Genomic DNA, 25,412 nt, shown 5'->3' on the forward strand with positions numbered 1-25,412 from the left:
GGAAACTGCAGGGGTCCTTTAGTGCTTTGAGCCTAGGAGTGCGACGCGCCAGTCGCGTCGCGGGGGCCCGCGACTTTCTCGGCTCTTTGGATCGTGCGGTGTGAAACGAACGTCATACAGCACCAGAATGCTGAAGATGTTATGTCATTGATCGCAGGCTGCGCTCCGTATTCACCAGTACCAATGCTTTGCAACGCAACCATTCTATCGGCGCAATCATGTCCGAGGAAGATGAATCTGCCAATGTCTTTGCGATCCCGGACTTCTGGGAGCCATCCAAATGGCTAGAGAACCCGCTGCGCCATGCCGATACTGGTTTCTTTGCCCTCAATTTGAAAGGTTTTCCTACTCAACCCTCCAGAATCTTGTCTTTCTTACTGACCATTTGGCCGCGTAGAAAAAGAATCGTCCCCTCTATACAATTTACCCGACCCCCAGCCCAGCGAGCTTTTCACGCTTCCTACGATAGATCCGGCCCCGGAGCAAGAGGAGTCAGACACGATAGAGATTCCGAACCCGACCCCCCAAGAACCGCTGGATGTTGAAGAAGCTCATACGGGCGATTTTTGGTTGGCTCTCGACAAGCCCGCTTACAAGTCTCCGCAATACAGAACTTGGGAGGGGTTCGAATCCCCCGATGCTTCTTCGGCCAAGCCCCTCTTCATAACGGAAGCTGGCCCAGAGGCGTTTGATGCCTTGATTGGGCTTAAAGGAGACCCTTTTCAGATTGGCAGTACCGATATTCCCGTGGTGGAGGCAGGCCCGTATTGTAATGCGTTGCTGGCTCTTGCTCTCGGGAGAGAGTCAGTCTTCTTCTCCTGGCAAGACAACCAAGAGACCTTCAAGCCAGCTTTGCCACAGGCCAGAATACCGGCATATTCTGGGAAGCTCATCCAGGCGGTTCAACGTTCATGCTTGAAGTGTGGGAATACATACCGCCGACTGCGGAGATTCGTCGATACGACATACCTAAAGCACCCAACCCCCTGCCGTGTTGCTTTGGCGAGTGCCATGGACAAGGCACTTTTAGTGATACAGAGCAGTATCGCATTGCACCACCAACATCCACGGTCGATCCTTCAGGTTCAATCGCTTGTGGCACAAATATATACCATCCTACGTCAGTTCGAATCTTTGGTGTCAAAGATACGAAAAGGCCATCTCGACGAAGACGTGTTTGTGATTGTATTCCAGCAGGCACAGTCTGCTGAGTATGCCGAGATCCATCTGAGAGACATGATGCGTGAAGTGCTGCGGCGGGTGTCAAGACCTTGGACCGAGCTTGTTGAAGAGTGGATCGGCACACGGCGCGAGGTTGGCGTGCCACTGAGCAAGCACGAGGTCGGAAGACAGAAAGGCTTTGTCAAGGTCGAGTCTGAGACTTACATCGACGACTTTGGGGACGAAGTTGAAGAAGTTGATTTTCGCCTGGATATGCAACGAATACCCAACTTCATGCCAGAAGACGTGGTTAAGTCTCTATTCGAAGTTGGACGAAACCTCCGTTTTATAAGGTCAACTCATCCCGATAATCCCTTGGCACAGTCCAATATCATTTCATCGAGCATGCCTCCGATGGTGGAGTGGTTGTTTGACTGGGACTTAATTGTTCAGCTGGAAACCAAAGTCCACTTGTACGAGCGGGCACTGCGAGAAGCTATCAAGTCCTACGTCTCAGAAGCGTCGGCAAAGCTCGAGGCACCAGCCTGGCCGATAAGTGGTTCAACGACGTACCAGCTGCAGCTTTTCGGTCTAGATGAAGCTCGGTTGCAAGATAGACTGGTCGCATCCATACAAGACCTTGCACAGCCAATCGCCGACTCGACATCAGACGATCCGCTGGGTATCATTATTAGGGGAAGCTTGTCTGATGTTACAACAGAGGCCGAAAGTGCTGGTACCGATTTTACACCGCATTGGTCATTGCTTCCAGTTCTTTCGTTCGGATCTATCATATCTGCACAGTCTAGAGTTGTGGGGAGAGAAAGTTTGAAGTTGCTCTTTACATGTCACAACCTCCGTGACCATTTGAAGCTGCAAAAGGATTTCCACTTGCTTGGTAACGGCTTCTTTTGTAGCCGCCTTTCACATGCACTTTTCGACCCAGATCTCGAGACAGCAGAGAGACAAACCGGTGTTGCTCGCCAAGGCGGAGTTATGGGACTGCGTTTAAGTGGCAGGGACACTTGGCCACCTGCTAGCTCTGAGTTGCGACTGGCACTGATGGGAGTTTTGACGGAAAGCTACGAGGGCCCCGTCCAAGAAGACTCAAACCCTCGAGACGGAGAGAAGAATGAGCTTCCCGGGGATCTGAGTTTTGGGGTCCGGAGTTTGTCCAACGAAGAGATCGACAAGTGTATGGACCCTGATGGGTTAGAAGCGCTTGACTTTCTGCGGTTATCTTACAAATCCCCACCGGCATTAGGGGCAATCATTACGCCCATCGTTTTGGTGCAGTACGACCGGATATTCAAGCTGCTGCTTCGGGTGCTGCGGATGCAGTATACCGTCAATCGCCTCTTTCGCGACGTCACCGCTAGAGAGTCGGGTTGGCAAGATGTCGAGGATGTGTCTGTCCGATTCTGCTATGAGGCTCGTCACTTTATCTCCAGCCTCAACTCCTACATCTTCGATATTGGGATTGAGTTGCCATGGCAGGCCTTTGGAGGCCTGTTGGATAAAGTTGAGTCTGACTTGAGTAATGACGATTACGACACGCCATCCGGATCAGCGCTTAGCCCTGACCGTCTACGGGAACATCATTCTCAAGTCCTTGACCAAATCATGCTAGCACTGCTTCTGCGAAAACGGCAACAGCCTGTGCTCAAACTTCTTGACGATATCTTCCGGGTCGTTCTAAAGTTTGCCAAGTACTCCCGGCTCCGAGCCGATGGGCAAGGTTCTCGTAGCCAGGATGATGATGCAACTGCGAGGGGTCTTTACAAGGCCTTCAGGCGAAACGTCGAAGTGTTCCTAACGGTTTGCAGGGGGCTGAGTGAAAAGGGAGATTATGGGACCAAGAAAGATGCAGTCGGTGATAAAGGCAACTCGGGGAGAATTGACACCTTGGAGGATAACCCGATTGCACAGCTACTTCTGAAGCTAGATATGTTCGGCTACTACTCGAAGGCATGAAGTTAGGCGCGAAGGATGCCCACATTGATGAATGGATAGATACCCCCAAGCGTTGAAAGAATGAAGGCTTAACGCGTTTTAATCTGTTTGTTTGTGAAGCAGAGATTAATTTGGTCTTAATGTATGGCAATGCTCGGAACAATGCTCTTCGTGGCAGTTTCCAATAACAGAAACTTAGACGGCCCCGGCACGGGATCTGGACGGGAGTGCCCCGCCATTGTGATGCCCCCTGGGCGGCTTTCCCAAAAATTGCCCCGCATCGCGCGTCCCACCCCGCTGCTCGCGTTGTTGATTTACTTTTCGTTATTGGACGAAACCCTTACTTTAACAAAACAAAAGCAAACCGTCTTTTGCGCCCAACAATCCGAATCCAACCAAGAGTAGCATACGACATGGCTCGTCCCGGCCCTTCGGCTAGGAACCTGACTCTTACAGAAGAGTTGGAGAAGCTGGAACAATCCATCACTCTCACTCTGCAAGGTAAACAGAACCACAGCGAAGAATAGTCGGTCTGTTGGGTAAACTGATATGTTCCTCAGAGATCGACTCCAATTTCAGCAAAGCGCATCGGATCGTCACTACGAGCATATTGCCCATCGTCGAGCAATACGGCGAGCACTCAAGAAATGTTTGGGATGCTTCAAAGGTACGCCATGGCCCTGAGGGTAGCAACAGTCACTGCAACCATGGGCTAACGTAAAGCAACCCCTCAGTTCTGGAAGCAATTCTTCGAGGCCTCAGCCAATGTCTCGCTCTCTGGTTATGAGGAGCTAGCCAACGACGAAGACGAGACCGGCGCGACCGAGGAGTCGTCCGTGCAAGACGAGTCAAATATGGACTACACCCGCACGCCCCAACGACACGAAGACGCCGAAGACGTAACCATGGCATCGGCTGCCGAGTCCACGTTTCACGCCGAGGATTCCGTTCTTGACGACAACGACCTCACGGGCAGCACGCCCCGACCGCCTAAAACCAAGACGATCAAACCACAGTTCTCCAGCCTCGAGTCTCCCTACGAAGCGCTCAAGCGCGAGCTCAAGGGCGAGCCGCCCGCCCCGCACGAGGAGGATGATGAAGATGAGGACCTTGGTCTGGAGGAGGACTCGACGGTTCTCTTCGCGCAGCACACGGCTCGGTTGCCGGACATGTCTATGACACCGCGCTCCTCGTTCGCACCGCAGCAGCAACATCACAAGGATCCTCTGATGCACCGCATGCTCGACAAGACATTCCGTATCCAGGCCACGCCACACAAAGGGCCCACCTACCGCGTCTCACCGCTCAAGCGAGAGGAGAAGAGCAAACAGAAAGAAGAAGACGTACCGGCGTGGGGGCGTGACTCACCCATGTCGTCGCCCGTAATGGCCGTGCCCACGCTGCGCAGCGCGGCCTTCATGTCACCAGCAAAGAGTAACGCTCGGCAACGTCTCGCTGCTGCGACTGCGTCCGCGGGGCCGCGCACCCCGGGCGTGAGCGTCCAGACTCCTGCTACGGGTCGGAAGACGAAGGACGTGTTCGCCCCCAAGGGTGGCTACGACGATGACACGACAACCGACATTGGCGGTGGGTTCGGAAAGCAAAAGTATGAGATCGACTGGGATAGCGACAGCGATGAGGGCCGGGCTCTGTATGGCGGCATGAGCCCGCCAAAGACGATACAGTTTGCGCTGCCTCCGTCGAAACTTCTTCAAACACCCGGTAAGTAGATGTAGTTTTGATCCATATAGGTTCAGCCGGTTGACGAAAGAATTAGCTCGAGAGGCAAGCAAGCGCATCGTTGATGACATTCTGCTCACGGCGGGCGCTGAGCCGGATAGTTCGGAGTACAGCCCCACGATGGTCAAAATGAACCAAGACATTCTCGATGAAAGCTTTTAACTGCAGTCTTTGATTGATATAGTAGGAAACTAAAGGAAACCCCCTTGCCTATTAAATATGAGAAGGGCCAGTGCTAGATAAGATACCCGTTAAATCGAAAATCGAGAACCGTTCGCCTTGCCCCAGACCTCCCGCAGGCGTCCATATTCTTTTGCTACAAATTGAAATACTGCCCATCCTTTACCGTCGCCGATTTTCAATGTGTTGGACAGTCCAAGAAGCATTCCGTCCGGAAGCATCCCATCCTTGGTCTCGCTGTCTCTTTTCTCGCACTTGTCTAAATACAAAGGAGAAGCCCAAACTCCCAAAAGCACCCGTTTAGTAAATAACAAAACTCGCTCAGGGGGGTGGCAGTAATGGAAGGAAAAAAACCACCCCCCGAGCCTAAAGTGACAATGCCATCGTCAGGCTCCCTCCCCCACAAATTCCCTCTCTTTGTTTACAGGTCGTTGCGAACAGAAGAAGTCCAGTAGGCGGACTGCGATGTCAAAGCCTGGGCGTTCGCGTCCTCGGCGGCTCGTTGGCGAGCCACCAGAGAAGCAGACTTCTTGGACGCCGAGGACGACTCCGAGTGGTGGGAACGGTGGAGCTTGTCCTTCAGGAGGGAGACGGAGCTGGAGAAGGTCGAGACCGAGGCGGCGTCGGCCTCCTTTTGGTGGGACTGTGTTTGGGAGTAAGAAGAAGTGGCGGCGTTGTTGTTGTTGTTGTTATTGCTAGCCTGCTGGAGGGCGGAGAGCATGGCATAGCTGTGGCGCTTATCGCCGGTGACGGAGCTGGAGAAGTTGGAGTGCATTGCGGACATGGCGGCGGTGGTGTTGGCGGTGATGTTTGCGGTGGAGGTTGAGACTTGCGTATGAGAAGCTTGAAGTGTTTGTGAGAAAGCTTGTAATAGCAGTTTGTTTGCTTTGTCTGCTTGTGTGTTTGTTTGTATGTTTGTTTGTATGTTTGTTTGTCTTTTAGATCTGAGTGATGATGATCCAAACCAAAATCTCAAACCTCAGGACGAAAAGGGGCATATACTTATACAAACTCGATCCTCACCCGGGTCTACGAGGAGAGCACTACACGACTTACACACACATTGAACTCGCCCGGCAGACTTAGGAACGCGTCTGCAAGGTCTGAGACTCCACAAAACAACCTTCGACAGTCCGACACCCCAGTGGTCAACTCGGCAAACGTCAACCTCCATCGTTGCCGTATGCGTCACTCCAAGGATATGGAGGGAAGCCACACGTCTGCCCGCGTCGCCCACGGGGTTGTCGGCCGGGTTCGGGTCAAGGCATACACGGTGAGCCGCAGGCACCCTTCCCGGACGGCTGGGCATATCCAGGGATGACAACAAGAAGAGGAGCTGTGGATCGCAAGATTCTAATCCAATTCTGCTTTCTTACATTTCTTCGTGAGTCATTACGCACGATGCCTACCTCATGCACCTATGACAGCCCCGTGGAGGGTAAGCGCGACATACCAAACTGCGCCGGTAGATGTATGCGTGTGTGCATGATGTGGCACCCCCCTCGCCGACGACGGGGCTGACTGGAATGACTGCGTGATGATTTGCCGTGGGTGCCTGGGGCTGCACTCGTGGCTGGTATAATCGGCTGCCTGTGCCGCTCATGGCAGTCTTGCCTGTGCGTCCCTCATCGTTTGGCCTCAGGGACTGACGTGTGTGAATCATCCTCAGGCCGCAGCACTGCCGCCGGCCAGGCCGCGAAAGCTTGTCGTTTGGTTCACCAACCAAACGAGGTGGTGTGGAACTGGAGCCGGAGCTAGGTGTGGATGTTGCGTGCGGCCCGGGTACCGTATCCCGGAAACCTCGCCGGAGAACACCCTGTCGAGAGCGAGAGAATTACTTTCCTTGTCACAGCAAAAATTTTCTTTCTTGCGTACTCCCCCCTCAGTCGGCCTCGATTTGTGTAGCACTACCACGTCCTCCTCCTCCGCTCATATCCGAGATTGAGTCACCCGGAGGAGGCATGTTACACTGCAGTGCACCCGCCGCTCTTCCGCATTTGGGACTTACAGGGACGAGGACAAGGGAGCCACACCACACCACAATGGCCGAGTTTGTTTCGTAATGCCCTGTGGGGCCGGGCGACGAAGGCTTACTTGGCTTCCACGGCGCCGAGTCGCTCACGTCTCCGGGAGCTTTTCTAGGGCCATGCCCAAATTTGGGCCGCTGACAGTCATGAGGTTCGCAACACAAGGCAACACCCGCAAATGGTGTCCGTTACCTTGATCCCGTAACGAGCCGGGTTCCGTTCATAGCCGCGTCCGGAGAAGACAGTGCCTCAGCAGTTGCCGTGATGTTCCGGCTTAAACCCGTTCCCAGCCCGTGACTGTTCGATCAAGTGACCGTTCCTTCGATAATTAGCCGGACGTCAACCGTCAACCGTCAACCGTCCGAAGTGGAATCGTGACCCTGGGCAGTTGGACCCGAAATCCTTGATCAGTTCGGCAAAAACAAGCTTAATTCTGTAGTGGTGCATGCTTGTTCGCATTTCGTAGGTGACGACGCAATGGTGTGCTCCGTCGCACAGTTGGCCGTCATGAATTCTTGGCGGGCCGCGTGGCTGGCTAGTTGCGGCGTAGTTGCACACAAAGCGACGCGCAACTTGCCCATCACTTCATTTCCTATGCTGCAACAATATGAACCTTCTTCCTACCCGGGCTTATCTCCCTTCCCAGGGATTATCCATTTTCTTTGTATCGATCCGTGTTGAAGTTTAAATAATATCAAGAAGAACCCGCCTGCTGGCTATTCGACAGTTCGCACCATCCTGAAATGAAGTGCATTGATACCCTCCCCCTCTCCTTGTGAGTCTACGCGGCATTCGGCCACCCCGGGAGACAGAAATCTCGAACTGAAAATGATGGCTGCTTTTGTGCTATGACATTTGATGAGCGTCGCCTCCTTCTCGCTCCTCGGTTTACTTGCGTTGAATCTCGGGCGCGTGTGCGGGAGACAACACTCCCGAAACAAGGACAATGAACAGAACGACCTAGCCATAATATACGGGGCGGCCTGTGTACGATCTCCAACTCACCGAGGGTTACGGTGGCAAGTCATCATATGGGCAGGCGAAGTGAAATGACAGTCATACTTGCTGCTTCCCGTGAGCGTATCAGAACATCACTGCCCCGAGACTGACGATACTGGTGCAGGCGTCCAAGAGATTGAGTCTTCCGTGAAAGCTGCAGCAAGAGCTTCAATGACATGACCAAGTTTGAGAAAATGGATCCTGGCCCGAAGACAAAGGCTGTCGAGCAATGAGATGAGAACGTGTTGTGGCGCTGGATTCTTTGACGGAATGGGACGGCCTAATATCTAATGGCGTGGCGGTCGACGTCCGCTCCGGGCCGCCCCGTCGCCCGCGAGTAGGATATACGATGTTTGCAGCCAGCGACGATTTCTCACGATTTCTAGTGGTGGGCGATCAACGTCCCGTGTTTGATCTTGCTGGTCAGTGCTGTCGGGATGCCGGTGCTGCTGAAGAACTGGCAGCCGGCATCGCCAGTATAAAATGCCCAGCAGATGCCCTTGACGGCGAGCACTGTGTTGATCGTATCATCTCGAGCCGAATGGAAGTCAGCAATCGTTGACATCAGGCAACGATATGAAGCCATTCCCAGGATGCAACCAAGGGAAGGCGGATCTCGGAGACGTTGCCTGGGCACCGCCCGATTTATCAATTTTCCTCTGGCCTATTTAGTCGAGTGATTATCACTCGGCAATTGGAAGGGCGGTATAGTCATTTTTATAGAGAATGACAATCAGACGGACCACGGCAACTAGACGACAAAGCCCGACTGGAAGGGTGCTTCCGCAGTCTGAATGGGATGAACGCGATGCACCTCCCTCCCTTATGGCGGTAGAAACCATCCGGAGCTTGAAAGGCGTTGACGAGGCTGCCGTCGGGTACAAATGTGGTTTACGCCCTCGATGCTCCCAGAGATAGCTGCACGGCACTGCAGCAATGTGGGCATGATTTATGTCCCGCAGCGGTGGTAAGGTGGTCTGTGTCGACAAACCTCCACAAACCTTAATCAGAGCCTCAACCGGCGTCATCACATTCTGGAGGGCGGTCTAGGTAGGGCGGCGCGCTCGGCAGCCACAAAGGCGGTGGACGTTGATCAGGCATTTACCCCGCCATGTTGAGCGGTCGCTTATCAAATGCGTGCTTATCAAAGGAAGGAGGGGTGATTCGTATTCGTATGAGGCATTCATCTCTGGTGCGTGCGAGCAGACGGAGCCAACAGGAGATCAGGTCACCTGATTGGCCCGGCCGACAGATGCCACCAGGTCAGGGGTAGCTACCGTCCCTGATGGATTGGCCAATGGAACGACAAAAGCGGCTACTAGGTGGGTAGCATTGCACGACTTCTATTGTTCCAGCAGAGAGATTGCATAGCACGTACGTCGCTGAGTGAGCGGGAGAGAATTCCACTTCGGACAAGCTGTGCGTCCCGTTGCGAAATAAGGCCGGGTTATGCACACCATTTGCATATGTTTTATGAAACAACAACATCCACCAAAGATGTATCGGGGCCATGGGTGGTGGTCGACACTACTATGCAGAATTAGTAGTTCAACGACGGACGCCACATTGGGCCATGGTTGGAAAAGTAGACGCCTTGTACACGATACAAGTCGATGTCTCGCTAGGGGGGGCTTGGTTGGGCTTGTGTTAGTTTGTCTGCCTCTAGTTGGTGGGTTAGGGGACACACGGTGACAGTTGACAGTGGAAGCCAAGCCAAGCAGCGTACTCCGTACTAGCTGTCTAGTTTTGTTGATTGGTATAGGTAAATGAATACCTGCACGGGCCTACCACTACTAACAGTAGCGAGAAGAGAAACCGAAGACAAAAATCGATATGCTGCGACTCCTCGCTTCAGTCAATGATGTGTGACGGTCGTATGTACTATGTAGGTATCCGTACGGATACGTGGAAAGAGAGAGAAGCGATTGATCCATACTGATGGGTTGGCGCTGCTGGACAGCACCAGAATCCAATTTCGCATTACACCAGATTCAGGGGTCGTGGCCATGGCAAACCCCACGTCTTGCGCCATCGGGGCTTTCACCCATTGACTGTGTGCTGCCGACAAAGCAGCGCGTCCAATAAGACAGGACAGAAAGTCATTCAACCCGGGGTTTGACAGGCAACGCCGTGCCACCGCCGAGGAATGGTGCTGGACCGGGGACTGAATGGGCAGGTTCTTGGGTCTCTCGGAGACGAGCTGTCCCCCGAAGGCATGGCCTGCACATGGTTATGGGCAATGCCTCCCTAAACGAAACGAGGCAAGGCTAGTCGGACCCAACAAATTTCGACACTAGCCCGTCTGGCTGCGCGCAGCGCAGCGCAAAGCCATCAGAACCTGTGCAGGCTAATGCAGAAGCTGGAAGGAAACCAAATTGCCAATCGATATTTACTAGATGCTGGTCGGCGGACGAGACCTCCCGGCCACCCGAGCCCATCGTCGGGATACATACATCGTGATATCTTCGTGACTGACGCCCAACTCCCCCCGCCAGTTCATTTCCCTCCATCCAGATGTCGCCAGGGGTGGTAGGTAGGTAGGTAGGTACCAACGAGAAGCGTGCTTGCGAGACTAACCAAACTTCCCGCAACCCGAGGACAAACACTCAAATAAATCTCAAAGATAGAAAGATAGATACCCGGGGTAAGGCAAAGTTTAGCTTAACTCTGCGAGGAAGGCGCAGGGTGAGGGACCTGGGTATGCGAAAGCGAGTGAGTCCCTGCACACCTCACCGACCCCTAAACACACACGAGGCATGAGCGAGGTCGTACTGAAGGTTTAAAAAATTCTCGAAAAAAAAAAAACAATAATGATAATCCCAGGTTTTAACGGGGCAGCCCACAATTCCATCGCATTTTGATCGCGTTCTCTGCTCCCGGTCGCAGTTGGCTTGCGGAACCCGCCTGCCCGTTGTCTGCTAAACACTGTTGTCAACACAGGAAAGGACCCCGTCCGCGCCGGTGTGGGACGAAGAAGGTAGGGAGGGTGCGGGTACAGGTACAGGTACATCCCAGTGACCCGTCTTGGGAGTTGACTTGGCCTACCACACTCACAACGCCGTCCGGGTATCCACTCACTCCCATGTCCCCCGTCCCCATCAATGTCCAGCCAGGGTGATCAACTCCCTTCTCTAATCTTTGAACAAACCCTTCTCTCCTACATCCCTCTCCTGGTGCATTCAACCTCCACTGAGAGTGTTGCTCATATCACCAACTTCGCGCGGCATCCCCTTTGCTGTCTCCTTTCTGAGGAACCAACTGAACAGCGCGAATCACCCCTTCGTCCTGCGCTGCGCCTGAGCCGTCGACCGACCCTTTCGCGCCTTGGTGTTGTTTTTTCCTCCCAAGTGTTTCCGGCCGGCCTGTCTTTCGAAAACATCCCGATCCCAATACCCAAGCCGACCACGATGGATTCCAACACAACCACCTTCACTTCGGTGTTGGCCAATGCCAACGCCAAGCTTGGCAACGTCAACATCCCTCCTCAGGTCGACTATGTGATCGAGAGGGTGACAAACGCTAGCGCCTGGACCATTCTCTTCACCCTGCTCGCCATCGCAGTCGCATATGACCAGAGTAAGCTATGCGCCCATGGCCACACTCAAAGATATGCAGTACCTGACATAGAACAGTCAGCTACATCACGTCCAAGGGCTCCATCGCCGGACCTATGTTCAAGATGCCCTTCATTGGCCCCTTTTTGGAGTCCGTGAACCCCAAGTTCTCCGAGTACAAGGCCAAGTGGGCCAGCGGTCCTCTCAGCTGTGTCTCCGTCTTCCACAAGTTCGCGACCCCCATGCCCCTCTGGTTGATGTATCCGCTGACCGCCGTAGGTTCGTCGTCATCGCTTCGACCCGTGACATGGCTCGCAAGGTCTTCAACTCGCCCGGCTACGTCAAGCCATGCGTTGTCGACGTTGCCCACAAGCTCCTCGGTCCGACCAACTGGGTTTTCCTCGACGGCAAGCCGCACGTCGATTTCCGCAAGGGCCTCAACGGCCTTTTCACTCGCCAAGCCCTGGCCTCCTATCTGCCTGGCCAGGAGGCAGTTTACAAGCAGTACTTCCAGGAGTTCCTCCAGATCACCAAGGATGCCGGCGGCAAGCCTACCCCCTACATGCCTGCTTTCCGCGACGTCATGACCGCCGTTTCTTGCCGCACCTTCGTCGGCCACTACATCTCGGATGAGGCTGTTCGCAAGATCTCTTCTGACTACTTCCTCATCACCGAGGCTCTCGAGCTCGTCAACTTCCCTGTCATCCTCCCTTTCACCAAGCCCTGGTACGGAAAGAAGGCCTCCGACATGGTCATCGGCGAGTTCGCCAAGTGCTCTGCCAAGAGCAAGGTTCGCATGGCTGCCGGAGGTGAGGTGACTTGCATCATGGACGCCTGGGTCAAGTCCATCCTTGAGTCGAAGACGTGGCGTGAGGCCGAGGCCAACGGCTCGACCGAGGGCCTTGAGAAGCCCCACCCTCTTCTCCGCGAGTTCAGCGATTATGAGATCGCGCAAACCGTCTTCACTTTCCTCTTCGCCTCCCAGGATGCCACCAGCAGCGCCGCCACTTGGCTTTTCCAGACCATGGCTCAGCGCCCCGACATTCTTGACCGAGTTCGCGACGAGAACATGAAGGTGCGCAACGGTAACCGCCATGCCGAGTTGAACATGGACCAGCTTGAGTCCCTGACTTACACCCGTGCTGTCGTCCGCGAATTGCTCCGCTACCGCCCTCCCGTTCTCATGGTCCCCTACGTCGTCAAGAAGGCTTTCCCCATCACTCCCACGTACACTGTTCCCAAGGGTAAGTGTCTCTTTGTTTCGTCGGTATAGAGATGTTTGGGCTGTCGCTGACTTGAATCCAGGCGCAATGGTTATCCCCACCGTCTACCCTTCGCTTCGTGATCCCGAGGTGTACGACCGTCCCGACGAATTCGACCCCGAGCGATACTACACCGGTGACGCGGAGGAGAAGGGCGCCAAGAACTTCCTCGTTTTCGGAACCGGTCCTCACTACTGCATTGGCCAAACTTACGCCCAGTTGAACCTGGCTCTGATGATTGGCAAGGCCTCCGTTCTCATGGACTGGGTGCACCACCCCACGCCGAAGTCTGAGGAGATCAAGGTCTTTGCAACCATTTTCCCCATGGTAGGTTTCCTGTCGCTCTGAAGAAAAGCGATTATGGGATGCTAACGTTTGCAGGATGACTGCCCCTTGACCTTCAAGGAGCGCGAGGCATAGGTCTTTTAGAAGTCATTCCGAGACTATGCGCCGGCAACGGCGGCTGATGCTGCAGGATCTCCGCTAGTGCGCCCCCGTCGACGTCAGACGCTATTTTAAAGGCTGACGAAGCGGGAAGCTCGTAAAACTCGAGTCAAAGATTGGTCCATGCCAACTCTCTAGACTACAACTTGTAATACACGTTTTTGATGTACATAATATTTCAGGGCATGGTCCTCAAAAGGTGGGGGGCAATGCTATCAACTTGGGTTGTCTCGGGACCATGATTCCGAGATGAGGATTCCGGGTAGACGGCCGACTAAAACGATGCTGCTGTGTGTAGACTCAGTATAGAGCCAATGATGAAACAGTTCAAATCATGAAGGCGCCTGCTCCTCAATAGTGTTCGTATTTAATGACCATGAGGTTTCATGGAAAGTGATGAGAAGGGAGAGCACGGCTGAGGTATCATCGTCGCACCCGGGAACTGGGACATTGTCACGGCTGTTGACGTTACGAGGACTTTGAGCTATCGAAAGGATACGATACGGAGCCATTGTCCTTTTATGTTTAATTTCAAGAAAATCACTGCCTGTGGATGTGTTGATTGAGAAGACTGACTCACAATAAACTATAAAAGGCAGAAAGTGTAAGCTTCCGAATATACTCGCCTGGGACGAGGTGAGGGCCTGCCCATCTGCAGAATGGACCCCGGGTGACATCAGTGGGATCCGATAGGGTGATGGACCCCTTACCAAAGCACACCCACAGGTAGGTACCTTCAGCGCGGGTGCTGCTGTCATTGATTCCCGCCGCCGCCCCGTCCGTTCATCCAATGGCCGCCGAAGCCTGTTGAAGCTCCCACTCCCCCAAGACAAAAGCTCCCAGCTAGCTAAAGCTACCTTTGCTCGCTAATCGACCGCGACAGCACCAACGTCGAACTTTCTTTCCTCGCGGGACAACGGCAAACAAGGGAAGGGGTCAAATTCTTTCTGGTCAAAGCAAATAAACAAAAACAAAAAGGGAAGGGAAAGAGGACCAATGGCTTCCGCCAGACAGGCATGCTCCAATGCGCTCCGCGCGAGCAGCCGCGTTGCTGCGCCGGGCGCGGCTTCGAGGCGGTGCTTTGCCGCAGCTCCTAGACCGGGGGCTCTCTCCTCTTCCGTCTATTCCCATGCGACGGTGGTTTCTTCCCGGTGGAGGGTCGCCGCCATACCGGCGCCGAGGTTCTACTCCTCCGGGTCGGACGACTACCACAAGACCTCGGCGACGGGGAGCAAGCTCTGGGACTTTGAACAAGTGGCGGAGCTGGCCAAGGACCCAAAGGACGTGGTGATTGTCGGTATGTCTACGTTTGCAGCCATGCCCATCATACACACGCGCACGCGCGCGCTCGCGCCCTTTCCCTATACATGCCGATTCCGAAAATCTTGTCCGTCTGATGCTGATGTCCTACCCTCTTCTCCATAGATTCTCGCGAACCAGGCGAGCTCGTAGAGACGGGCCGCATCCCCACGGCCATCAACATCCCCGTCGCGACGGCGCCCGACAGCTTCCACATCTCCGAGGAGGAGTTCGAGGACCGGTACGGGTTCCCGCGCCCCGGCCAGGACGCGGAGCTGGTGATTTACTGCAAGGCCGGCGTGAGGAGCCGGGCTCTGGCGTCGCTGGCGAGGGATGCTGGGTGGAAGAATGTCGGGGAGTACCCCGGCAGTTTCTTGGACTGGCAGAAGAACGGCGGGGACGTTGAGAGAGGCGGTAGAGGGCCCGGCCAGGAGTAAGACGACGACGGCGCCGCGGGGCTGGGGGATCATCACGGGGAGTGGGTGGCTTGGAATGGCTACGTGGCACGAAATAGACGGTGCATTCGATCATGATATTCGTTGTACAGTAATGGTACATGAAAACCTCTACCCTTACAGGCAACACAACACTGCCGATTCCAGTTCAAAAACCAATGATGAACTCATTTCCGTAGCTCCTTTAAAACAGTTCTAAAACTTTGCTGACTTGAGTAGAAAAAAATCAGAAGGCCTCGGGCTTGGGAGGCTGGCCCTCTGCGGGCGACGCGGCGGGCGGTTGCGCCGGGTTGCTCGCGACGGGACTTGCATGGGCGAAGAAGAGAATCTTGATAGCAAGGGACAGACCCAGGTGAAGGGCGACGACGACGACGAGCAGGATCTTACTCGTCTGGTGGTCGGTTGCGCTAAGGACGGGGTACAGATTGCGGAGGAGGAAGGCCACCGAAAGACCGCAGCCGACGGCGACAAAGACCCAGTTAAGGATGTTGATGGGCGACCAGCTGATGAGAGCGACAAGGATCCAGATGAGGTTGGCGTAGCCGTAGAGGGCCCAGCACTCGAGGAGGTTGGCGGACTCGGAGCCGAAATAGCGCAGAGCGAGGTAGAGTGCGACAGGAACGAAGAGGGTGTAGCCGTAGATCAGACCAGCAGCGCCTAGAGAACGAAATCGTCAGTTTGCCATCACCTCCACTAGGGCTGGATCATCCAATACTAACCACTCAGAAGCTTAAAGTCGTAAGCAAACGGTGCGGTCCCGGTGCTTGAAAGGTACTGGCTGATAGTTCCGCCGAGGAAAAGAATCAAGACGACGGTTGTGGCGATCCAGAATGGACCGTAGAGGTCCGGGTTGCCCTCAAGGACATCGAGAAAGTTGGCACGCGGGTAGAGTGCTGCCCAGCAGCGAGAGAGGACGGCAGAGGTGTCCACGTCGAAGTACTGGGCGTAGAAGTTGATACTCCAGAGGAAGCGCTTCGAGGACCCTGATGAGGCCGTCGCTGGCGGGGGGAGGCCGGTCGCCGGAGCCTTGCGGGTTCCCGGGGCCGTGTCCTGGAAATTTGACGAGTGGAATTCGAGGTCATCTTGAAGGTCGGTGTGGCCGAGATCGCCCTGCGAGGAAACCTATCAGCTGGGTTCGGCGGGATGAGGATGAGGCAGGGAGGAGTTCTTACCTCGTCGTCAATATCCACGACGGCGTCGTACCCTGACCCAGATCGTGACATGACTGCTCTCGGGAACTCAAAGTGCTATTTTTGGAGGAACGAAACAGTCTTGCGGGCTCATCGGCATGAAGCTGTATACACTAAGCTTGGTTGTAGATCGTAGAATCCAATATGACCAGATGGCCAGTACGTGTACCTGAAGCTTGGGACAAGGTGTCGTAATCCCCCATATGCAATTTAGCACTGTAGCTCCCTGCCAAGCCGCCCCACCAGCAAAGGTGTTCCCTGCAAACTAGTGTTGCACTAATGCGGATAATTGGCAGCTTCACTTTATGCAACGCACCAGACTACATACGATCATTCAAGTCACCTAGGCCAATATCTGATTAGATCAGAATGCGCACATGCACCAAGTCAACTTTTGGGTCTGAGGCTCTGTATTTTGCTACGGTGCTGATTTCCACTGTAGTCAATGAAGCATTGTGAGGCAGGTCAGTCGCCATCCCGCATCCATCATAGTACGTTCTCATGCCCATTAGCATCTCCATGCTGCACTCAGGACGCCCAGGCGCTCTCGCCAAACGATATCTCAGCCGCCAACATCGATGTGATGTGGACAAGACGGCAGTCCGGGTGTTCCTTGACATTGAGGTAGGAGGGCGACCAATTCAGTTTTTATTCGTAGAACAGATTGCCGATGGAATGTAATGCTACCACAAAGCCCAGGAAAATTCGTATCCCTGCCATCCCCTCCAGAATGCCAGAACCCGTGACGCCGCAACCGTGATAAATCGTCTATTTGAGCTTCTTCTTGGGGCGGAGCTGGTTGGTGTGACCGCACTTGCGCTTACGGCAGTTGGTGGCACGGGGAGGGAGACGAGCCTGTGTATTGTTAGGTACTGTCTGCGGCCGACATATTCGCGGGGCCACTTACGTAGCACTTGCGGCAGATCATCTTGTCGCAGTTGAACTTGGAGGCCAGGGCCTTGAGCGAGGGCTCGATGATACCACCACGGAGACGGAGGACCAGGTGGAGAGTAGACTCCTGCTCGGTATGTTAGCTTCTGTATCCCTTCCGATGTTCCGCCATATTTCTCCTTCCAGGATTCATTCCCCTCTTCCTGGCTATGATGCGCATAGTCCACTGACCTTCTGGATGTTGTAGTCGGAGAGGGTGCGGCCGTCCTCGAGCTGCTTGCCGGCGAAGATCAAGCGCTGCTGGTCGGGGGGAATGCCCTCCTTGTCCTGGATCTTGGACTTGACATTGTCGATCGTGTCCGAGGACTCGACCTCAAGGGTAATGGTCTTGCCCGTCAGGGTCTTCACGAAACTATAACCATCATCGTCAGCACCTCGGCGTCTTCGGATCGTCGCATAATAATTTTCGCGCGCGGTGTTCGGGGCGGCTCACATCTGCACTGCGAAAAAAATGTCAGCATGATATTCATTCAACGAGCAACGCGCATTCCGACACCATCTGTAGGGGGTCCTATTCACTTACTTTTGCCGACGTTCGTGAACTGGCTGTTGTTACCGAGAAGTTCTGGTGATCGCGGCAAATAATTGGTGGGGCGGGCTTGAGAATGGTGTTCAGCAGCGGGAGAGTCGACAAAAAGCCCTAATTAGGGCACGCGGTAAGTCACATGGATCAGGTGGGTATGTGCGAAACCGGGTAGGCGAAGGTGGGTGCCCTGTGGAAATGCGAAATGCCCTGGGCGGCGCGGCCCCGCACTTGTCAGCTGCGTTGCGATGACTTCACTCTTCTTTGATTGTATAGGTTGGATTGGGGTCGTGCCATGGTATTGCATTCAACTTAGAACGGCCCAGATTTGGTTGAGGTAGTAATTCATTTATTTCAAAGGGGTATCTCAAAAGTCTCAACCGATCCGTAACTCCTGCACCCTCTAAGCATATTTTGTGTTTCTTCCTGAGCTTAGGCCAAGAGCACTTAAACGCCCTGAATAAACCAAACATTTGGCCGTTGTTACTCCCCTTTCATCGCTCGGCGTATGTGGGCTGCTCAGCTTCCGAATCAATATCCATAAGAGACCGTTCGCGACGTTCGCTAGCCGCCCTGCGCTGTTCCTTTTGCCAGGTCATGATGTGTCCCTCTAGCATGTTGACTGCTCGTACCAACATGGGAACTGACAAACCCGCAAGCCGAGCCGCGAGCTTGAAGAAGCTTTTGCCTGCTGCAGGCAAATCTTCCTCGGATCTATAAGAATAATACCTTCCCCTTCGCGTATGTCTTTTCTCTTGCTCTTCTTGCTCGGCCGAGTCAACAAACGACGCAGCTTGGACTTGAATGGTGCGCAACCGTTCGGCCGTCTCATCTTCAATGACCTCAGACATCACTTGCTTAGGGAGCTGCTCATCGACTGGGAAGTATCGTGCGAGCATTGTATCCTCTACTGGGTGTTTGTCAGTTCTTAAGCTCTTAGACATTGTCTCATGAACAGCTTACCTTGCACGTCGGTAAGCAGCGATAGGTGCGCCAAATACTTGTCTAGCTCGTCCGACTTCATCGATGTTATTTGCGATGCCGTAATACTTGTGTAGTCGGCGCTTACGGCGGCCGGTTCAGGGCTTAGGGTCGGTGCCATGATACTTTGCCACTCTTCCCAGTCGAGTTTCGGTATAAGGAAGTTGTTGTCATCCAAAGAGGAAGGCATAGAGTCCTCGAACGGGAAGCAGTGGATGGTTGTAAGAACGAGAATGGCGACAAGAAGAATTTCCGGCTGATGCATGAGACGGACTCGGCTCCTTTCCAATGGGAAACTGTAGGTCAAATTCGCGATTGGTGGTATCCTGCGAGCAATCGCCATCGTCTCAACTACATAGGATTAGCAGTCTGAGGAAGCCGCGACCAGAGATGGGGGCTTACTAGGCAAGCCCAACTCCCGCACATACTGTAGCGTCATCGGGACATCGTTGAGTGGGGGAAAGATCATGCCATGATTGAGGTGATATGACAGAGCAAGGTTTAGAACTGAGACATGGAGTTCACCTTGGTCGAACGTAGCAAGATGTGCAGATTTGAGTGGTGACATGTACCATACTGGCAATCTATCGCGCATCTCCTGGGGAAGTTGTCGATACTGTTGATAATTAGTAAATGCCAAACCCGCCTCAAACATTATACTGACGGCTTGCTTGTAGGGGATGTTTCCTGCCTTTGCCCACCTGGCAAGATCCCCAATCCGCGTGGGTATCCTGAGAAGCATACATCCAAGAAGGCAGAGACCTAAAGTATCCAACAACCGCGGGGCCGGCCACTCGCTCCCATTTTCGGTATTCCAACTCTGTGCTCGCTTGGATTGGCTATTTGGCTGCTCGTCCTGCATGAGGTCGAGCTGTGAGCTGAAAAGGGAGGGTTCTCCTTCAGAAGCTGAGTCGTCGTGGACAACAGCCGCAGCTCCGCATACTCGAAGATCCCAGAGGTCGCGGACTACGGTTTCCAACTCGGCCTTATGGCCCTTTACCGTTACTAGCCAGAGGATCTGTTCCCTCAGTATAAGCTGGAGACATTCGAGATACAGATCCCGCGCTGCGTGGCCAGTGAGCACACGCTTGACGTGCTCTTTAATCTGCTTCTCTTTCCGAGACACCCGCCCCTTCTGGCCAAAATCCTCATCGCCAAGGTCAAATTCGACATATCCCTGTGATAAAGTGTGAGATGCGATTCATCCTGAAAGCGCGGGAGGGGCCTCGAACAAACCTGAAGTTGATGGCCTTCCTTCGCACAGTATCTGAGACCGTTCTCAAGGTACCACTTTCGAGAGCCGCAAAACTCACAGCGTTCTCCTTTTGGAAATTTATGAAGTTCCCTGTCTGGAGCCATGGTGCTGAGTCTGTGGTTTGGGCGCGGGTCGTCTGGGGGTTTGACTTTGGCAGAATCTTCACCGTGTGGGTGAAGTTTTGGACAGTGTTTGACTTGTTAGCCCACCTCGGTTCAACACAACCGTTTAGGCAGACGAAACGCAAGATTTGTTTGGGAAGTCCGAAAGCTCATCAAAAACAGCAACTGGTCCATGGCATTTGGGAAGTTTCCACGAATGATGCTTTACAGAGTTGCTGAGACTGCAGCCATTTCCCCTTGCATTGGTTGACGGTACCACCTCATCTGGTAGCTAGCTGGTTCTTAAGTATGACCCGGCTTGATTTGTACGTCCGACAACCTCCGGGATTGCTCTTGCATCTGCCTATCAGCTCCGTGTCGGAGCATTATGGTCAAGAAGCAGGTACACATGTCACTTTTACAATTCACATCGGGGTGGGCACCTTTCAATAATGTGCGGGTATGAACGAGAAAAAAGAGATCACGAGGTGGGGAAATGTACCGCTTTTCTATCGGACAAATCTGTTGCCACCGCGAAGCTCTCCCTTTTTTTTTCACCTATCCCATTGCTAGTCTGATCGTCGTAAGAGTCTGTGAGACAGACAAAAACAAAGGAAAAAGTCGTGCGACATGTCTTGCAGTTGTCGAGTTCGCATAACCAGTATCAAGTCCTGTCCAGATATAACCCTCCACGCGACGACTGACGGGGATACCCGTTAATTTCGACGCGCCAAGAAATATCGCAAGAAATGTCCCCAGTCTGCCAACATCTGCCAGCAAGGCCGCACGGAGTGAGCGCTTGTGGAAGTCATTGTCTGATGATGTGGTAGAGAATTGCAGCGCTTAGTTCTGCTTGGGGGCCTCCTTGGCCTCGACGGCGGCCTCCTCACCCATGGCGGTAAGAATAACGACGTCTGTAATCGGATATTAGCATGTTTGGTGCTACGTGATTAGTTGTGCATGTTCGGAGAGTCTCACTGGTGTCCTTCTCATCGATCTTGAAGAGCTTGTTGATCTTCTCACCAACCTCGCCGTCGGGGACGCGGACATCATCCTTGGTGTCACCGTCGTCGTTCATGAGGGACAGGAAGCCATCGTCGGAGATGTCGAGCTATTGATAAAAAAGTCGCTTGTCAGCCAAATTCACACGAGTCTCTTATGGAGTAAAACATGGCCATCACTTACGAGCTGGTACTCCTTGCGGGAGACGTTGGGGACGTCCATGTTGTGGGTGGAGGGGGAGAGATCCTCGAGCTTCTTGCCGGTGAAGATGTCGATGGCGACCAAGTGAACCTTGGCGTGACCGTGCTTGCCAGTCTTGGAGGTAGACATGTCGACGATCTTGCAGGGGCGGCCCTTGATGACGACGTGGCCGTTCTTCCTCAGGGCAGAGCACTGCATGGGGAAGGTGAGAGACGCACCGGCGTCGGTGGACTCGAAGGTGACCTCATGCTGTAGAATAGATATATTAGCACAATGCCAAATGCATATATGGACGTTGTGTGCGATGATTGAGACGAGAGGATGGATTCGAGATCGTTGTGGTGGTTGGTATTCGCAGGCGTTGTTGTGTGTGCGTGTGTGCTGCGCAGAACCGTGGTGCGTTGAAGCACCCGCGGGGCTCTCGCCATGTGGATGCGGGGTGGTGGTTTTTTTGCCCAAGCAACGGGTATCGCATGCGACCGTAAAAGGACAGGAGTAGAGCTATCGCAAGGTACTCACCTGGGCGTCGTCGGACATTTTGAAGGATTGACTGGAGGATGTCTAAAAAATTTCGAAAGGGAGATGTCGACAGGCGAAGGGAAATTACCCAGCAAAGACGGCTGCTATTTTTGAGGGGGGAGAGTTGTGAGAGGAAGAGAGCGGGCAGAGGGGGGGAATGGAGGGGAAAAAAGGAAGGCGAGGCGGGAGTAGATAATTTTTTTCCTGGTTTTATTATTGGTTTTTTGCTCCTAGGCCCAGATTCGCGCCCCTCTCTGTCCTCTCAGGCGTAGGGGGTGGGACACTTTTGACAGTGAAAAAAAGGTGGAGTGTGGGTTTTTTTTTTCTCAGATTGAATCTGCCAGGGCCCTTCAGCCGACCCTTGGGCCTGTTCGGGGCTCCCCTTCCAGCCATTCACCGCGGGCAATTGCCTACCTTCACTGGAACCTGGAGCTCCTTACCCGCACCCGCACCGTGATCCAGGCCGCTGACCGCCTGTAACTCGTGCCCTACCCGGGTACAAGCTGAAGGTTCCTTTCTCCGAACACTCAGCATCCCGTGGCAACAGCCTTTTCGGCGCTAATGCCGCCTGACCAAATCCTCGCCGGCTAACAACCCTGGGTCTCCTCCACTACCTTCGGGAAGTCTTGAAGGACGGGAGGGATTTTGACGGTATGTCTCTGAATTCCCACCAAACCAGTTGAGGCTTCATGTGCCCGCCGTTTGCTCTGGGTAAGGTATGCATGTCTACATTCTGTACAGCCACATTTGGCACAGACTCTCGTCTCAATGGACAACCACCCATTCCTGAGGGGGTGAAAAAACCTAGACAACCTTACCGATACTTCACAAGCCCATCCAAGAGCTTCCTCCGAGACAATCCAAGCTGGCCGAGCATCCTTCGTTACCTGGGAGATGTCGTGGGTTCTGCACAACATGTGTGCAGCCTCAGCCCGGTCTGTATGTACATACTATGTAGTATGCATCCATGGTCCGTTTACTTTCTCTTGTTCAAGTCCTGCCCCGCACGTTTGTTTGTCTTGGGCCCTCAAAACGCAGCCCCGCAGCTTTCGACCTCCTTCCCTCCAAGGACAAAGAGCAGTACCACCCCTGCCGAGCCACAGAAAGCTCTCCGGGGCACGTACCTTTGTGGCTGAGGAGCTTCTTCGCCATCTACCCAATCAGAACACATCACCTCCCTAAGGCCGTCCAGCCTTGTCTTCTGCCTCCTGGCCAACATCACAGGTGTACTTATCCCCAGTAGACAAGTCAGCGCTGACCCGTCGATTCCACGGCCCCTCCGAATAACAAACTCTCGGTGACATGGTGTCCAATTGTGCCGACCGTACAGCTTCTTAGCCTCTTCTTAACGCAAGCCCACCATGTGGCTTGATCGGCTTGCAGCGCAGTCGAACCCGTCTCCCTCCTCGTCGCAGCCTGGCAGCCGACCTTACTCTCCTCTCCCTCGACGGACCTCCAGCAGCCCTTATGTTACATCGCAACGACCTGGTGTGACACCGAGAGCCTCAACTCTCTCTCTTATCTCGAATGATTCATCGGGCTCGTTTCTGGCCTCCCGCAGAGTCAATGGCTCCGGGCTGAAGCAATCCCAAACCACATACGATGGACCGGATTCTGTCGAAATCTTGGGCCAGATCCTGGATACAACCTCACTTGTAGGCTCTACCGTGAGTGGCACGACTGGCACCATAAACGACAAGGATCTCGAACTGGAATTTGACTTTGGAGGGTTGAGCTTGCGGGAGTTAGCAAGCTCCGACAGGCCTGACACGGGCGATGCGGATGGCCATCGGCGGCAAACCGCAGAAGAATGTTTGAGCTTCCAAGGGACCGATTGATAGCCTTGAAGGTTGCTGACTTCGTTACTCCATAGTTGAAACGAGCAAGTCCCAATTCGAGGACCTGCACCGATCCATAGCAGCATGCGACGGCGTCCTTAGCTCGGTCGAATCCAACCTGACAAGCTTTCGCAACGACCTCGCGGCTGTCTCCGCCGATATAGAATCCTTGCAGTCCCGCTCGACGGCACTGAACGTTCGGCTAGGAAATCGCAAAGCAGTAGAAACAGCGTTTGGGCCGGTTGTTGAGGAGCTCAGTGTCTCCCCTCATGTGGTATCCAAGATATCCGAAGGCCATATCGACGAGGCCTGGATCAAGACATTGGCAGAAGTGGACAAACGCGCAACGGCATACGAGAAGAATATGGCAAGCCCGCGAGAGAGCAAAGCTTGGGCAGATCTTGGTCCATTGTTGGAGAAACTTATAATGAAAGCCATTGAACGGATACGGGACTTCATAGTGGCTCAGATCAAGGCCCTACGGTCCCCCCACATCAACGCCCAAATCATTCAGCAGCAGAACTTTTTGAAGTTCAAAGAGTTATACGCCTTTTTGCACAAGCATCATTCCAAACTTGCAGAAGAGATTAGCCAGGCTTACATGAACACCATGAGATGGTATTATGCAAACCAGTTTGCACGGTATCAAAAAGCTTTGGAGAAGCTCAAACTACACATACTCGATAGAAACGACGTTCTTGGGCACGAAGAGACGACCCGGAGAGCCACGGTTCTATCCGGCACAAAACCAGCTGGCCCGCCGCACGATGCCTTCAATCTGGGGCGGCGCATTGATCTATTGAGGACAGGCAGCCAAGCCGCCATCTCCTCCTACCTGGCCGAGGAAGACCAGGCAACGCACTATCTGGAAGTACCCTTTAGGAATTTCAACCTGGCATTGATAGACAATGCCACTGCCGAGTACACATTCCTGGCCGCCTACTTCTCGCCGCCGCTGTCCCTAGCAGCAGTCTCACGGCAGTTCAACTACATATTCGAGCCCACATTCACGCTAGGGCAGACGCTGACCAGGACTCTTGTCGCCGAGACTTACGACGCGCTCGGCCTGCTACTGTGCATCCGAGTTAACCAACACTTCGCCTTTGAGTTGCAAAGGCGCAAAGTGCCCGCCGTCGACGGGTACATCAACATGACGATGATGCTGCTCTGGCCAAAATTGCAGGTCGTCATGGACCATCACTGTGAATCGGTGCGACAGCTGACCAACTCTCTGCCCACCAAGCCTAGGGCTGCAGACCAGAATAAGCTGTCGGCCGCACCGCATCTCGTCACACAGAGATTCGGCCAGATTCTGCAGGGCGTTCTGGCGCTTAGCACCGACGCCGGTGATGACGAACCCGTGGTAACCAGCTTGCGTCGCCTGCGGTCCGAGGCGGAGGCATTTTTGACGCGCTATAGCCAGTCGTTTGGGGACAAGCGGAAGCGTGAACGGTTCCTCTACAACAACTACTCGCTGATTTCAACTATTATCAGTGATGTCGGCGGGAAATTGGCCACGGAGCAGCAGGAGCATTTCGAGGGGCTCAAGGCAGCGTTCCAGGAAGGTGCTTAAAATCAAAATAGGCACAGAAAATGTTTTTTGTCTTGGCGTAGGCGTGGCGTCGGGTGCTCTTTGTCAATGGGATATCACATGTGTGGTAGATTTACCCCACCCTGAAGATCTAAATATACATGATGAGACACTTTTCTTCCTCTTTTTTTTGGGGGGGGGGGGGAGGGGGGAGTTCATGACTGTCCCAACCACCGGGTTTCATCC

General features: G+C 53.8%; 10 protein-coding genes across 10 annotated transcripts; 5 read left to right on the forward strand and 5 right to left on the reverse strand.

The window, feature by feature from the left end:
- Nucleotides 1-218: 218 nt before the first annotated feature.
- On the forward strand, nucleotides 219-3,135 carry EsH8_VIII_000742 (Spc98 family-domain-containing protein; the record flags this gene model as incomplete). The annotated part of the gene is made up of 2 exons (XM_083269784.1): nucleotides 219-339; nucleotides 398-3,135. 2 exons carry the CDS (start codon nucleotides 219-221, stop codon nucleotides 3,133-3,135), a joined length of 2,859 nt encoding a protein of 952 aa, XP_083129552.1.
- Nucleotides 3,136-3,527: 392 nt separating this feature from the next.
- EsH8_VIII_000743 (DASH complex subunit Ask1-domain-containing protein) lies at nucleotides 3,528-5,016 on the forward strand (the record flags this gene model as incomplete). Its single annotated transcript, XM_083269785.1, has 4 exons — nucleotides 3,528-3,615; nucleotides 3,675-3,781; nucleotides 3,849-4,836; nucleotides 4,892-5,016. The coding sequence occupies 4 exons, from the start codon at nucleotides 3,528-3,530 to the stop codon at nucleotides 5,014-5,016; spliced, it is 1,308 nt and encodes a 435-aa protein (XP_083129553.1).
- A 439-nt stretch (nucleotides 5,017-5,455) lies between these two features.
- On the reverse strand, nucleotides 5,456-5,818 carry EsH8_VIII_000744 (uncharacterized protein; the record flags this gene model as incomplete). The annotated part of the gene is made up of 1 exon (XM_083269786.1): nucleotides 5,456-5,818. The coding sequence occupies one exon, from the start codon at nucleotides 5,816-5,818 to the stop codon at nucleotides 5,456-5,458; it is 363 nt and encodes a 120-aa protein (XP_083129554.1).
- A 5,649-nt stretch (nucleotides 5,819-11,467) lies between these two features.
- On the forward strand, nucleotides 11,468-13,296 carry EsH8_VIII_000745 (C-22 sterol desaturase; the record flags this gene model as incomplete). The annotated part of the gene is made up of 5 exons (XM_083269787.1): nucleotides 11,468-11,636; nucleotides 11,693-11,843; nucleotides 11,894-12,858; nucleotides 12,920-13,203; nucleotides 13,258-13,296. 5 exons carry the CDS (start codon nucleotides 11,468-11,470, stop codon nucleotides 13,294-13,296), a joined length of 1,608 nt encoding a protein of 535 aa, XP_083129555.1.
- Nucleotides 13,297-14,316: 1,020 nt separating this feature from the next.
- Nucleotides 14,317-15,056, forward strand: EsH8_VIII_000746 (Rhodanese-like domain-containing protein; the record flags this gene model as incomplete). Its single annotated transcript, XM_083269788.1, has 2 exons — nucleotides 14,317-14,617; nucleotides 14,746-15,056. 2 exons carry the CDS (start codon nucleotides 14,317-14,319, stop codon nucleotides 15,054-15,056), a joined length of 612 nt encoding a protein of 203 aa, XP_083129556.1.
- A 244-nt stretch (nucleotides 15,057-15,300) lies between these two features.
- Nucleotides 15,301-16,297, reverse strand: EsH8_VIII_000747 (Yip1 family protein; the record flags this gene model as incomplete). Its single annotated transcript, XM_083269789.1, has 3 exons — nucleotides 15,301-15,731; nucleotides 15,794-16,184; nucleotides 16,247-16,297. The coding sequence occupies 3 exons, from the start codon at nucleotides 16,295-16,297 to the stop codon at nucleotides 15,301-15,303; spliced, it is 873 nt and encodes a 290-aa protein (XP_083129557.1).
- A 735-nt stretch (nucleotides 16,298-17,032) lies between these two features.
- Nucleotides 17,033-17,714, reverse strand: EsH8_VIII_000748 (ubiquitin-60S ribosomal protein L40; the record flags this gene model as incomplete). The annotated part of the gene is made up of 4 exons (XM_083269790.1): nucleotides 17,033-17,119; nucleotides 17,172-17,282; nucleotides 17,387-17,567; nucleotides 17,710-17,714. The coding sequence occupies 4 exons, from the start codon at nucleotides 17,712-17,714 to the stop codon at nucleotides 17,033-17,035; spliced, it is 384 nt and encodes a 127-aa protein (XP_083129558.1).
- Nucleotides 17,715-18,232: 518 nt separating this feature from the next.
- EsH8_VIII_000749 (TFIIB-type zinc finger domain-containing protein) lies at nucleotides 18,233-20,078 on the reverse strand (the record flags this gene model as incomplete). The annotated part of the gene is made up of 5 exons (XM_083269791.1): nucleotides 18,233-18,648; nucleotides 18,702-19,070; nucleotides 19,122-19,335; nucleotides 19,384-19,896; nucleotides 19,956-20,078. The coding sequence occupies 5 exons, from the start codon at nucleotides 20,076-20,078 to the stop codon at nucleotides 18,233-18,235; spliced, it is 1,635 nt and encodes a 544-aa protein (XP_083129559.1).
- Nucleotides 20,079-20,918: 840 nt separating this feature from the next.
- Nucleotides 20,919-21,815, reverse strand: EsH8_VIII_000750 (translation protein SH3-like domain-containing protein; the record flags this gene model as incomplete). Its single annotated transcript, XM_083269792.1, has 4 exons — nucleotides 20,919-20,989; nucleotides 21,054-21,186; nucleotides 21,261-21,527; nucleotides 21,798-21,815. The coding sequence occupies 4 exons, from the start codon at nucleotides 21,813-21,815 to the stop codon at nucleotides 20,919-20,921; spliced, it is 489 nt and encodes a 162-aa protein (XP_083129560.1).
- A 1,343-nt stretch (nucleotides 21,816-23,158) lies between these two features.
- On the forward strand, nucleotides 23,159-25,208 carry EsH8_VIII_000751 (Sac2 family-domain-containing protein; the record flags this gene model as incomplete). The annotated part of the gene is made up of 2 exons (XM_083269793.1): nucleotides 23,159-23,609; nucleotides 23,671-25,208. 2 exons carry the CDS (start codon nucleotides 23,159-23,161, stop codon nucleotides 25,206-25,208), a joined length of 1,989 nt encoding a protein of 662 aa, XP_083129561.1.
- Between the last annotated feature and the right edge of the window lie 204 nt (nucleotides 25,209-25,412).

This window comes from Colletotrichum jinshuiense, chromosome 8 (genome assembly GCF_051148585.1).
Source record: "Colletotrichum jinshuiense chromosome 8, complete sequence".
In the NCBI taxonomy this organism is placed as follows: domain Eukaryota; kingdom Fungi; phylum Ascomycota; class Sordariomycetes; order Glomerellales; family Glomerellaceae; genus Colletotrichum; species Colletotrichum jinshuiense.